Source organism: Thermobia domestica, chromosome 12 (genome assembly GCF_964235325.1).
Source record: "Thermobia domestica chromosome 12, izTheDome1.hap1.1, whole genome shotgun sequence".
In the NCBI taxonomy this organism is placed as follows: domain Eukaryota; kingdom Metazoa; phylum Arthropoda; class Insecta; order Zygentoma; family Lepismatidae; genus Thermobia; species Thermobia domestica.
This window is the reverse complement of record NC_137465.1, coordinates 21,626,986-21,642,366: the sequence shown is the minus strand read 5'-3', so window position 1 is coordinate 21,642,366 and position 15,381 is coordinate 21,626,986. Positions and strand designations below refer to the sequence as shown.

Genomic DNA, 15,381 nt, shown 5'->3' with positions numbered 1-15,381 from the left:
AAGAAAAGAAAAGAAAGAGGCAAAAGTATGGTATGGTGAATGTAGGAGGCGCCAGCGCCAAAATCTCTAGCTACGGCTCTGTCTCTCGCCTACATTATTTAATAACTATCTAGAAGAGACAGTGAAAAATGAAGAGAGCATTTCAGCAGGAGGTAGAATGATTAGGTGCATATGGTTTACAGATGATATGGCGCTTGTTCCAGAATTTGAAGAGAAAATCAACAAGATGTTAGGAAACTTGAAGAAGGGCTGTGAGGAATATGGGATATAAATAAATGTTTGAAAGACAAAAGTCATGGTGATTAGAACGAAGGAGTCGGTGTCAAATATAGAAGTAAGAGGGAAGAAAATAGAAAGGTGAGCAGTTTTCGATAGCTGGGTAGTATTACTAGTGATGAAAAGAAGTGTGAACATGAAATAAAAGCAAAGATGGGAATGGCGAAAGAAGCCTTGAGGAGGAAGAAAATACTATTCTGTGGGGCCTTGAACAAAATGTTGAAGAAAGACCCATAAAGTGCTTCGTGTGGAACAGCGACGCAAATCTGTTTTCAACATTGGGAGGGACGGGTAAGACAATTTAAATAAGCTTTCTTTTAAAGCGATGTTCAAAATATTTAGGAAGTTGAAAAACAATGCTGTGGAGGTCAGGAGGCAGAGTTGTCTTCAACATTGGAAGACGGGCAGATTTGTGGCATATTCTTATGGGGGAGAAGAGACTCATATTACGGTAGATGAATCTGATTTCTGAGGAGAACCTATTCTATATTATGTATCAGGCGATGTAGATGAAGTAGTGGTACAAATCAGTGCCACTGACACATTCTGAAATCTGAATACTTGCATATATTTATAATTGATATATTTCTACTTAGGGCATCCACAATCATCCTCATCCACAATGTAGATGAAAATCACATTATTGAGGGGACAGTCCCCCCGTTCGAAGATTGAGGAAAACATGTTCCCCTTATCCCCCCGGGATTTGCGCCAGTGGTGTGGAGTATTATGTTGTATGGGTCAGAAATATGGACATTACATAAAAATAATGAAAAACAATTGAAGCCTTTCAAAATGTGGGTATGGAGCAGAATGGATAGAATTAGTTGGTTCGAGTGGGAAATAAATGACAGGGTATTAGAAAAGATGGGGGAGAAAAGAAGTTTTAAATATTATTAAGAAGGGGAAGAGAAACTGGTTGGGACATTCATAAAGAAGCAAATGTATCATGAGGCACGCTTTAGAGTGTATAACGGCAGTAGGCAGAGGAAGAGAGCGAAGGAAACTGCAATTAAGAGATGATATAAAAAATAGGATGGAAGCATCTCAGTTGCACCAAGTGACCTGTGAATTACGGATCATACTTTTGGTGATCATGATTGTGCCATACAAGAACATTTATACCACGCAAAAGCACTGGAAGGGACCAATGTATTGTCTTCACATATTTGTTTAGGTTTCGGTTTTGAGAAGTTCGTTGCAAAATTTTATATTTAGATACTGGTCTTTCGTTTCTCGTTCAGGAACCTAGAGCGTTGTCGACGAGTTGCCATCTGTCCAGTTTTGAACCGGTGTCCGATTACATGAAAAACTGAGTTGTAAAAATCATAGCTGTATTATTTGTATGTAATATATATAACACTTTTAGAGTTAAAACGTAATAATGTATATATTTCAGATACAACTACATAACTAAACACGAAAGATGAACTACTTGCAGAGAATTTTCAATGAAACATCTGTACATGGCTTTGCTCACTTACTGAAGAAAGGACAATCAGGCTTTGAAAGGTAATGCAATACTATAAAATATTTTAATGAATTCTAAAACATGTACAATACGAAGCAAAAAACCTGCAACATGAAAGTTTAAGTTCATTGTGAAACTACGCCAACAACATAGGCAACCAACCTAACGTCTTTGTGGCACTGATCACGCCAGGATAACCTTCGGCTTCGTCCCCCTGCACACTTCGTTTGGAGCAAGAAATGCATAGACCACGTGACTACAAATCACAAATTTCTCACAAGATGGAGTAATAGATTGAGGTTCTTCTCATTTCTCTTCTCATTTTACATCCTCAGTTTTAAAGAGAGAGAAAGAGAAAAAGGTCAACGTGATAAAAACTAAATAAAGAGGAATATGCGAAATATAAAGGAAAAGAAAACGTGCGCATATATGACAAATGACACATGCACTTCAAAGGAGACCACCTCAAATTTTGTTATGAACCATATATAATAACTGTGAGAATCAGCAAACCACAAAGACATAATTACACACAGTAAGTGTTATATAACACATATTTATTTAAACAAATAAAAATGCTCGCAGAAAGCTGAAAATGTCTTTAAAATCTCAACCATAACTGAAACAAGAGATTACTTCTCTATTGTTTTTCTTCGTAGCATCCATCTACATGGAGAAATGAGAAAGAGAGAACATCTTAAGAGATTCGCACGTATACAATATCGGAAACTGCTAAATGGAAAAAATTACAGTCTTTGGATGGGATTCGAACCCAGAACCATAGTATTAGAAACCCCACACTCTACCGATGTAGCTAGTCTGACAGTAATACCCTGTTCCTCCATCATTACCTATGAAAGACGGAATGGAGTCTGCAGAAACCTACGTCTAACATGTCCACGACAGACCGCCTATAACCTATGTCTAATTGGTACTTAAAAAAGCTAGTTCTACACGTGCATAGAAAAGTAAAATCAAATGAGTAGTTAGTACACATTACTTTGTCTGTCTCACTCTATCTCTGACTATAGAAACCGAGGAAGAAGAAAAAAGTATAGAGGTGAGAACATAGGAAGAACAAGCAAAAATATAAGTTGCAGGAAACTGAATATCAAGGGGAGAGAGAGAGAGACATAGAGACAGAGAGAAAAATAGAGGAACGGAGCAAATGATTTAATATACATCGGAAAAGAAGGTTCACAACTGTGCTATACATTTAATGTATTGAATACTCTGCAGGCCCGTATCCACGGGGGGGCTAGGGGGGAAGGACCCCCCTAAACTTTGGCTGGCCCCAATAAAGGTTTCACGATAGGCTTGCAAATGAACTATAATATGGTGATGAAGTATAATATGATTGGGTCGGGCTCCCCTAACTTCGGCCCCCCCCCCCTATATTTTTGGACTGGCTACGGGCCTGATATTCTGTTTCTTCTAAATTGCTTGCTAGATGACAAATATTAATTTGTAAAAACGTAGCAAATGCCCGCGTTGTCTTGTTTTCTTACTGTTTCAGTAATAGTGGAAAACGTGGTTTATGCAACATAATAAATTACTAATTTTCCCACAACAATCATGTAGATGTTGTTGATGATTTTGAGTTTAACGTCCGTTCAGCAGCGAGACTATATGAGACGTGGACCTACTTATTAACGTGGAATCCGAACCATATGAGCTGCTGCCGGGAATCGAAGCAACCATGTACTGTTGGTAAGAAATTTCTAAGCAAAAGAAAAAACTGATCAGCAAAATACATAAAACGATAGTCCTGCAAACTATTACTTAAAGAGAATTTATTGTAAAATCAATACATCCATGTGGCGGTATATAGTCGTAAAGTGATTAGAAAACTTAATATTAAACTGTCGATCACATTGTTTTACTTATTTGAATTCAATGTCGTATAGATTCGGTTTTAGCTCTAGATTTCAGCGTTCTCACTTCGATTCTTAACTTGTTGGAAATATTCATTAATCGAAATTATAAAAGTATACGAAATTTAACTAGCTAAAAGAAGAGAATAACATAAAAATCCGGATTAGAGTATTACAATAAACATGTGTATTTTGTTTAGGGTTTGGAAGTCATAGCTTATAGGAATTATAGAAAAAACGTTCGTTGTGAAAGCACAAGAAAGAAAGCAGAGAATAGACACAAACCTCAGGTGGGTTTGAACACGGAGGTAGTAGACTACTCTACTAAACCGCTCGGCTATATCTTAATTCTCTAGTACGTTTTGAAAAATATTGTCTAGAGTATTTGCACTTTACTTGTTTCTGTTTGGTTGTTTGTCATATAATGTATACGAGTGGCGAATAATAGAATAGAACTGTTTTAGACGAGTATGAACAAATTTCTCAGACAAGTTGTAATCTTATATATATCTAAATTGCACAAATAAATCAGATTAAATCTGTAAAGTGCTTCGGGAGTTTTGATGGAAGTTAACTGTTGCATAGTTACGAGCTTTTGTTTATGCCCACCACTCGATGGAAGTTATGTTCTTGAAAGATAGTAACTGCTACTATATTCTAATGTATTGGATTTAAAAAAAATGGAAAATATTTTGTTACTAACAGTGAGTGAGTATTTTTGCGTGCAACAACAGTTGATTACAGGCACATCTACTTCTTCTGCGCATGTTTTTCATAATACGACGTCATGTATAGCAATATTGTGCATTATCGTATATTCAAAGACGTTTTTAGCACTTTTACTTTTGTGTAAGAATGGCGCAATATGATCATTCTGTACGTGAGAGTGTTATCGCTCTTATTGAACATGCGGGATTGAGTGTTCCTGAAGCAGGCGCTCGATTAGGCGTGCATCGTGCAACAGCGTTCAGGCGGTGGAAAAAATATGAGGAAACTGGAAGTCTAACTCGAAAATCTAGAAGTGGTCGGCCACGAGTGTCCTCACCGACACAAGACCAACGATTAGTTGATCAATGCTGTCGACAGTCTTTCATGTGTGCCCGACAACTGCAGCAGTCTACCGCCTTTCCAGGTGATGTAACTACAGTCCAACGGCGACTTCGGGCCGCAGGCTTAAGGTCCTTCCGGGCTGCTGTTAAGGAGAGATTGACAGAAGATCACAAAGTCGATAGACTGGCGTTTGCAGAGCTAAATATTACTTGTCACTGGGGCACTGTTGTCTTTACAGATGAGAAAATATTTTCCACTGGAAACTTTGGGCCAACACGTGTGTATCGCCCATCTGGAAGACGGTTTGATCCACAATATATGGCCCGCTCAGCGCGAATGGGTCATGTGACGATTCACTGTTGGGGATGGATATGCGAGACTGCAGGTTGAGGTGGTATCCATCGAATTATAGGCCGACTTAATGGTAAAAAAAATGTTGATCTTCTCGACTTTATGCTCCCTGAAATAAAAGCACATGTTGGCGACGACGTACTCTAATCCGGATTTTTATGTTATTCTCTTCTTTTAGCTAGTTAAATTTCGTATACTTTTATAATTTCGATTAATGAATATTTCCAACAAGTTAAGAATCGAAGTGAGAACGCTGAAATCTAGAGCTAAAACCGAATCTATACGACATTGAATTCAAATAAATAAAACAATGTGATCGACAGTTTAATATTAAGTTTTCTAATCACTTTACGACTATATACCGCCACATGGATGTATTGATTTTACAATAAATTCTCTTTAAGTAATAGTTTGCAGGACTATCGTTTTATGTATTTTGCTGATCAGTTTTTTCTTTTGCTTAGAAATTTCTTACCAACAGTACATGGTTGCTTCTATTCCCGGCAGCAGCTCATATGGTTCGGATTCCACGTTAATAAGTAGGTCCACGTCTCATATAGTCTCGCTGCTGAACGGACGTTAAACTCAAAATCATCAACAACATCTACATGATTGTTGTGGGAAAATTAGTAATTTATTATGTTGCATAAACCACGTTTTCCACTATTACTGAAACAGTAAGAAAACAAGACAACGCGGGCATTTGCTACGTTTTTACAAATTAATATTTGTCATCTAGCAAGCAATTTAGAAGAAACAGAGTATCAGGCCCGTAGCCAGTCCAAAAATTTAGGGGGGAGGGGCGGCCGAAGTTAGGGGAGCCCGACCCAATCATATTATACTTCATCACCATATTATAGTTCATTTGCAAGCCTATCGTGAAACCTTTATTGGGGCCGGCCAAAGTTTAGGGGGGGCCCGGCCTCCCTAGCCCCCCGTGGATACGGGCCTGCAGAGTATTCAATACATTAAATGTATAGCACAGTTGTGAACCTTCTTTTCCGATGTATATTAAATCATTTGCTCCGTTCCTCTATTTTTCTCTCTGTCTCTATGTCTCTCTCTCTCTCTCCTCTTGATATTCAGTTTCCTGCAACTTATATTTTTGCTTGTTCTTCCTATGTTCTCACCTCTATACTTTTTTCTTCTTCCTCGATTTCTATAGTCAGAGATAGAGTGAGACAGACAAAGTGATGTGTACTAACTACTCATTTGATTTTACTTTTCTATGCACGTGTAGAACTAGCTTTTTAAAGTACCAATTAGACATAGGTTATAGGCGGTCTGTCGTGGACATGTTAGACGTAGTTTTCTGCAGACTCCATTCCGTCTTTCATAGGTAATGATGGAGGAACAGGGTATTACTGTCAGACTAGCTACATCGGTAGAGTGTGGGATTTCTAATACTATGGCTCTGGGTTCGAATCCCATCCAAAGACTGTAATTTTTTCCATTTAGCAGTTTCCGATATTGTATACGTGCGAATCTCTTAAGATGTTCTCTCTTTCTCATTTCTCCATGTAGATGGATGCTACGAAGAAAAACAATAGAGAAGTAATCTCTTGTTTCAGTTATGGTTGAGATTTTAAAGACATTTTCAGCTTTCTGCAAGCATTTTTATTTGTTTAGTGACTACACATACAAAAACTTTGCTAGAATTAGAAGTCTTGCCAAGAAGGTACAGCGGCGTAAATACTTTGAATACATGGACTCAATTGGTAATTTTACTGTTAGTAACCCTAAAGTCTTTTGGTCTGTAATTAAATCTAGAACAAAATCTCCGGGCATACCGGCAACAGTTCAAGATGAAAATACTGAAGCGAGTGATGATCAAAGACCCGACCTCTTCAATAACTACTTCTGCAAAACATTTACTTCCCTTCCCTCTACACCCCATCTTCCCCCTCTCCGCTCCATCTGTTCGGACACCTTATCCAATCTCTCTACCACCCCGGGCGAAGTTCTGGCTCTCTTGCTATCGTTATCTCCACACAGATCACTTGGACCTGATAAAATTAGTCCTCTCTTTCTCAACAAAACTGCTTCAGTTATTACGGTTCCTCTATCTATCTTATTCAATAGATGCTTCAAGGAAGGGTATTATCCCACCAGTTGGAAACTAGCTCACGTGACCCCAATATATAAATCAGGACTTAAAGATCATGTATCCTCCTATAGGCCAATATCTCTTCTTTCTGTAATATCAATTATCTGCGAAAAAATAATCAAAGACAGGCTACTTAAATTCACCTCACCTTACATCCATAGTTCTCAGCACGGCTTTCTACCGAAAAGCTCAAGTCTCTCAAACTTAAGTACTCTTCTTTCCTGTGCAGTCAAATGTATGAATAACAATACTCAATTAGATGTTATCTATTTTGATCTCTCGAAGGCCTTTGATTCTGTCAGTCACATTCATCTTCTTCATAAACTCTCCAATAGATTTAATGTACATGGCAAATTTCTCTCTCTAATCACAAGCTACTTGAAGGACCGTAAACAGAGAGTTGTTCTTTCAGGGGCGACTTCTAACCCCCAACCCGTGATCTCAGGGGTGCCTCAGGGGAGTGTACTTGGGCCTCTGCTGTTTGTCCTGTATATGGATGATCTCTACACGCACTTATCAGCTCAACCTAGTGGCCTTCTGCTTTTTGCTGACGATTGTAAGTTATACAGAGAAATATCGTGTCTCCATGACACAACTGCTCTACAGGAAGACATAAATTACCTTACAGGCTGGTGTGAAATGTGGCACTTGAAACTCAACAGTAAGAAGTGTGACAGTATTACTATTACTTTGAAAAAGTCTCCTGTTCCCTCCACATACCATATCAACGATTCCCCTATCACACATTCTGCTAGTCATAATGATCTTGGTGTCATCTTTGATTCAAAACTCACATTCTCTGACCACATCTCCTCAATACTAAAGAATTCAATGCGCATGTTGGGACTTCTTTATCGATTCACCGAACTACGCACTGTTTCTTCACTAGCAACTTTTTATAAGACATTAATAGCGCCCAAGATCGAATATTGCTCTCCCATATGGGCCATGGCAGCACCTACACATCTCTCCAGACTTGATTCTGTTCTCAATTTCTTCATCGCTATAGTCCGTTTTCGTGTTCCTGCACTTCGAATATTATCTAAGAAGGAACTCTTGCGACATCTTAATATTCAGACTCCTGAAGTACGCAGAACTATCTCTGACCTGAAATATCTACATAAAATAGTTAATGGAAACTTAAGATCGGAAATATTACTTCAGGAACTATCCTTACGTGTCCCTTCCCGCATCACCCGGAATACCCACCTATTCCATCTTGCCCGTCCTAGGTTGGCTGTTATACAGAGGTCTCTTTTTTATAGAATACCAAACTGTTATAATCAAGTAACAACTGATGTGGACATATTTTCGAGCTACCCAGTGTTTGAAAGAGCAATTAAGCGAGCTTTGACGGAATAGTTTTACTCTTACACTCTTCTTTCTATGTTGTTGTTATTGTTATCTTGTTTTTTTTTTCTTTCTTTTGTTAGAATGTCCCTGTGTAAAATGGCAAAGTTATGCTGTATCTGGGAATTTGTTCAATAAATAAATAAAAATAAATAAATATGTGTTATATAACACTTACTGTGTGTAATTATGTCTTTGTGGTTTGCTGATTCTCACAGTTATTATATATGGTTCATAACAAAATTTGAGGTGGTCTCCTTTGAAGTGCATGTGTCATTTGTCATATATGCGCACGTTTTCTTTTCCTTTATATTTCGCATATTCCTCTTTATTTAGTTTTTATCACGTTGACCTTTTTCTCTTTCTCTCTCTTTAAAACTGAGGATGTAAAATGAGAAGAGAAATGAGAAGAACCTCAATCTATTACTCCATCTTGTGAGAAATTTGTGATTTGTAGTCACGTGGTCTATGCATTTCTTGCTCCAAACGAAGTGTGCAGGGGGACGAAGCCGAAGGTTATCCTGGCGTGATCAGTGCCACAAAGACGTTAGGTTGGTTGCCTATGTTGTTGGCGTAGTTTCACAATGAACTTAAACTTTCATGTTGCAGGTTTTTTGCTTCGTATTGTACAAATAATTATCTACAGAGATGATACGGTTTACCTTCTATAGCAAAACAATGTAGGAAAGCAATGACAAATAGATAGCTACATATCTCACTACTACAGATTAATGTTATAAAGTGTTTTAAAATATATAGCACCATTATAAAATTAAAACTAACTCTTTTTAAATATGTGTATACACTCCTTGTGCGCAGGATTCATGGCGGAAAAAGGAACATCAAAATTTAAGTTTACCAGACCGTCAGATGTTGTTTAATCGAAATGAAGTGAAACAATACAAATGATAGTATCAAATTTCCATAGGTTCATAGTGAACTATGCGTAGAATATAAAATGCATACATAACTTAAAAATATGTAAAACATAAAATATAATTTACTGGTACGACATACACATAAGGATGAGGTCGAATTTTTAAGATCCAAAAACACAAGGGATGGCAAAAGTTGCCTAATAAGCTCTGAAATCACCAGAAAATTTGGACAAAAATTCGTTAGCATCTACTGCCCCCATCAATGTCAACTTCGTTCTACGGCTATTCATCATTGTTCAGATGTAATTCCTGTGTTTATAATGCTAAAGTTATCGCCGATACGTCAAAATTTATATATTCTCTAAAAATTGTATCTTAACACAAATTGAAACAAACAATTCTATTTACTTGCACATTTTATCGCAACTATAAGTAAAAACCTTGCATTGTTGCAACTCATGACATTCTTTTCTTATTGCAATCACCAGAAGAGAGGAACCAAGTTTAGTTAACAAAACAAGTAAATGTTTTCTGTCTTTCTATTGTTTTCTAATTGAAAAAAGAATCAGAGAAAAATTTTATATTGTCCATTAACAAATCTACAAATACAATTTAACACACACGCGCAAACGTAAATTTATTTTAGTTTTGTCTATTGCTCCGTTGTTCAAACGGAGCTGTAATGTTTTTTAACTGTCAAAGCATAATTTTGCGTTTAACATCGGGCAATATGTACCTGTACAAAAATTTGTAATAGTGAAGTTTGCTACGCTGCATGTGATAGTAGCAATTGTGTTAAAAATCTATGTCACTACAAAGCTGTTAAAGTAAAACTCGATGGTCTGTATGGTCATAATGTGATTCTCAGTAACCCAGGAGAAGACAAAAGAGAAGATTTAAGAATCCTTGATGTTAGCAAAGTTAGAAGGGATGGCCAAGCAAAAGAACGCCTACAGCAGAGTGGATTGTTTGGCAAGTATGCCATGACTATTACCAATGTCCACGATTATCTCCTTCACTCTTATTTCTTTCTCAGTGTAAAAGCTCCAAGTGCGAAGTATTACTCTGACAGTATATTTGGAAATGACTTCTGTAAAAATCTTGGCACTGTAGTAGTCGGATTCCTCGACTTCTGGACTATCAACCACGAACTATTTGTCGAACGGAAGACACTGGGAGAACTGTTGCCAACAAGAGTTTTCAGAAAGTAGCTAAGTGAAATACAAGATCTGGCTTAAATGGACTAAGCTTACCTAAAAGCGGATATAAATTTATAACTAGTAGCTAGCAGAATTTAACAAGTAAGCAAAAATATTCGCTAATATGAATGTACTAACTTAAAATATGCTGTAATATTCTTCCTGGTATTCTCAAAACAAACATTTAATCTCGCCCCATCTCCCAATCATACTTAAAATATTAACACCTTTTGATCCTTCGTTGAGTAGAACTCATTTTTTTTCTTCGTTTCCAATTCTTACGGTAATTCTGGCTATATTTTGTTGACATTATTGATCTACCAAAAAACAAAAAGTGTACGGCTCAAGAGACTAAAAGATACTCAAAACAAATCATACACAAATTAAATATAATAAACTAGACCAGCATTCCACCATGCTTAATTGGGATCGTAGCAAGTCTTACGCGAGAGTAGTAAGGAATTGGGGATGCACTGACAAACTAACATTTGAGCGAACTAAATGAACAGATTCAAATTTATACCTTTTAATATACGAATTTGTTCCCTTCCTGTTGATAAATGAGTCTATTGGCCTAGGATGAAAGTCATATCATACTCAGAGAGACCTTGTGTACATACCTCTTTTCCTGTCCATACCGGTCCCACTACTTCTCTTTTCGTTGGATGTCTTTTCACTTATGACCACAAAGACGACGGACCGAGGTTCTAACCACAATCATCCGTAGTCTTCCTGTAGTCTGGATTTTATTCAGAAGTCACTTCCTAGGTTCAATTCAGCAGTTTTCTATCATTGAACCCGGCAGTACACTAAAGAATGCGGAATCCAGACAGGGTGGTATGATCAGAACAGAGCAATGTACTCATAGAAAATACTGTAAAACTTCAATGGATCGCTCTCTCCAAGTATGATACAAACAATATATAAACAAGGGTCCCAGAATCTTGATTTGCCATTATTCTGTGAAGCATAGGTAAGAATGATCTAAATAAGATGCAAACTGTGATATGGCCATACAAGTGTGTCTGCATGGCAGATACTAAGCTTTGTTTAATTTATAGTTTTCTAATATAAATTTTGATTGTAAAAGAGACTCAAATGTTCCTAAGAACAAATAGCTAGAAATAGGCAATTTTGAATGTAGAATCGACAAAAAAATATAACTAATACCAAAACCAAATTTTATCTAACCAATCAACATCTGAAAACGATTAGATTTAACCATAAAATAGTTAGATTGGCGACTCTGACGGTTATATCTACATTTGCTTTCACTTAGAGTTTATAATAATAAAATCTTACATTTTGTTTAGTCTGTATATATAGTTTTTCTACCCGCAGCCTGGTCTTGTGTACCACTCCATGCAGTTGATTTTAAATTAGAACATAATACTATCGAATACAAATTTTAGTTTCGTATTCCTTGAATTTCAGATTATTTTGGTTGTTAATAATTTTGGGAAGTTTAACATCCACTATATGGCTAATATGGAAAAATTGGAAAAAATATCAAGAACATCCAACCGTGATCACCATAGAGAGAAACTACATGGAATGGACCGTTGAAGAACCAGCAGGCATATTCTGTTCCGAAGATGTTGTTGAGGATAGGAAAATGAAACGATACATTAGAGAGTAAGTGATTTTATAACTTATATTTTTGTTTATAAGCATTATATTGAGATATTGAATTCTCTCTAGTGCAATGGTTCCCAACCTGGGGAACGGGAAGGTGCAAGTGTAAATAGCAATCAAGGGAGTCGCAAGCTATTAGCGGAAGAAAACTGAAATTCTGAATAAAACACCGCTTGTAAAAAATAATTTACAGTGTAGCTTTAGCAAACTTCAGAAAAGCTACATGTTTTATATCTTTTCTTTCCTACTCATATTTAAAATTTTTATAACATTCAAAACTAAATATATGTAAATATAAATTGGCGCTATTATTATTATTATTATTATTATTATTATTATTATTATTATTATTATTATTATTATTATTATTCGAACATTCCTTTCAGCAGCGAGGCTAAATAAGACGGGATCTACTGATTAACGGGGAATCAAACCGAATGAGCTCCCGGGGTCTCCCACGCCAAAGGCACGTACGCTAACGTAGGAGCTCTATAGTAATTAACGGTCCACCCAAGTTTATTATTGTTTATCTGTATTTTCCCCTGAGTAGTCTGCGATTTGCAAGAAGCTTCTTGAGTTGAGTTGATTTTAGTTTAGCGTACCATTCAGCAACGAGGCTATATGAGACGTGGACCTACTATTAACGTGTAATCCGAACCACATGAGCTCCCACCGGGAATCGAACCCAAGAAGCTTCTTCCAATTGCATTTGTCCACTATTACACTCTTCTGTGTCTTCTTGTTTTTGGTCCAATTCCGATTATTTATAGTGCTTTTTTCAACATTTTCATTGCCACTCCTGTATCTTATATTACTGTTGGTATTATTCTAATATTTGTTTTGTTTTGTTTAATATTTGCAATACAGGATGACTTAAAAGTAGGTATACAGTATCGTACTGATCAACTCGTTGCATTTTATATAATTTCTTATTGTCATCCATCAGGTAGACTTAGTTTCTTTATTATTTGTTCTGAATGTCTTTTTACTTATATCTTAAGCTCGGAACACCGAACACAAGCTGGAATGTTATACTTGATCAATGCAGGAGTGTATACCTACTTTTAGGCCACCCTGTATTTTTATTGTAATGTCTATTAGACGTAGTTCTTTTCTCTCCTAATTACTGTGTTGTGCAGCATGTTTGTCGATTAGTATTGTTCTCTCCCAATAATGTTTATACAGTGAAATCTGTCTTTAGCGGAATCGAGCGGGACTTGCAAAAAATTCCGTTGGTCAGGTTTCCGCGTAATGGAGGTAGACCTTACCTTTTAAAAAACAAATGCATGCTTATAAGGGGCATACTGCTAAAATATATTGCTGTAGTACCCTGTTCAATTACAGTACTTCTTTCTTGTACGTGTTAATACACACAAAAAAATAAATACAAAATATGCACATGTTTTCTTTCTTTTTCAGCAGTCAAGCAGGATTTTCTGTATAAATTGCTACTTAGCTTCACGACTTTCCGCACACACTTTAGCCTGAAAAACTAAGCAAATCAGAATCATTTTTCTGTAAGGCAAACTGTTGCAGTTTCTTTAAACTTCTGAGAGCATCTTGATACGTTTTTTTTTCTACACTCTTCTTCGAACTCGGTATCGTATTCCTCTTCTTCCTCCACCTCGTTTTCTCCTTTCCGAGTTTCCGTATGATTCTTAATTAAGTTGCGGGGATTAAGTACAAATTGTGGGTGTTGAATATGAGTAGTGGTTGGGGAAGGTCAGCACTGTCCAGAAAGATGTAACAAAAGAATGAACATTTTATCGCAGACAGCGTAATGTATATGTTTACCCTCTCACAGAATGTCTAAACATTTTTTACATGCTAAAATCTGGAAATCATAATTTTCCGTTAAATGTTTATTTTGCTTTCCGTTGTCAACATAATACAGTTTTCGTTCAATGAAGGAACTTTTACAGGTTTTGTACTCCAAAATTCATGGGACCGTGAAATATTTCCGTTTAGACAGTTTTCTGTTTAATGAAGGGTCCGTTGAAGGCAGGTTTTACTGTATGTGGCTATTTCTTTACTAATGGTTTCCGTTTGATATTGGTAATATGGTACTTCTTCTGATACGGCTTTCTGAAAAAAAAATGAAATGAAATGAAATCTGTACATCCCACGAGTATGACGGATAGGTTAAAGGAAACGGTGATGATGGGAAATGAGTGAAACGGTGGAATGAAGAAAGTGGGAGAACCTCGAGGATACCCACGCACACGTGTTTGTCCACCATAAACTTCACTTGACGTGAGCTGAGATCGAACCAAGGATCCCATGTACAACAGGTGAGCATTCTACCACTGAGCCACCACTACCCTGTATAGTTTTCTGTTTCATTCTCTGTTCCATGATGTGCGTTTTATGCCGGTTGCGATATTTTTCCTTGTATTCGGTTTCTGTCATCATTCCTCATCCACATTGATTTTTTTTTTTTTTTTTTTTTTTGCTTTCACAATGGAAACAAGGCTGCTTCTATTATAGGGCTTTATTTTCAGGTGAGATAAAAGTAATTTGCTGTAGAAACGGTAAACTAAAATTGTATGTGAGAAATATGTGACAAGCAGCTTTTCCTGTTCATATTTTTTATACTAATATACACATTTTCAATTTATTTTATACTGAACTGTAAATACTAACGAAATAATTTGCAATATATTGCAAAACGTTCAAAAAACTTACTCTACTTTGCAGTTTCGATTCAGCAGTTTCTAGTGTTGTTTTTATTTATCTTTACAGCATGTTTGGTAAAATGAGTAAAGCAAACAGAACCAGATACATAGAATTTGCACGTGCTGTTGCCAATATTAATGGTACTAATTTACACAGATTGCTGAAATTCAAGGATGATGCAAGATTCCAAAACGTGTCGTTAAGTGAAATGCAACAAAATGTAAGTTTCAAATACCTTTATTTTATTCAAACATTTAAAGATTTATCTATATGTTGTGCAAGATCTATGCTTAGATTTCAACATAAAACCTTGGATTTTGAAGTATCACATGATAACCATATATATTACATATTGCCACAGTTTGTATATTTGTTGTTCAAGTATTTTTGGCTATTGCGTATATTAGCAATAGTTACATTCAACCATACACCAATCTCAAACTCTAAATTACTATATTTAACGAGAGATTACTTATTTTACATCTCAGTTCGAAATCATACATTTAACTGTCAT

General features: G+C 36.4%; 1 protein-coding gene across 1 annotated transcript in view; it reads left to right on the top strand.

Annotated features, from left to right (window-relative positions):
* The first annotated feature begins 1,675 nt into the window (after window positions 1–1,675).
* LOC145665894 (bile acid-sensitive ion channel-like) overlaps window positions 1,676–15,381 on the top strand; it is a 75,408-nt gene continuing 61,702 nt past the window's right edge. Inside the window, exons 1-3 of the mRNA XM_081733001.1 lie at window positions 1,676–1,788; window positions 11,991–12,191; window positions 14,934–15,087. Of these exons, the coding sequence (XP_081589127.1) occupies window positions 1,703–1,788; window positions 11,991–12,191; window positions 14,934–15,087 (441 nt within the window). The 5' untranslated portion in view covers window positions 1,676–1,702. The remainder of the gene's footprint in view (window positions 1,789–11,990; window positions 12,192–14,933; window positions 15,088–15,381) is intronic.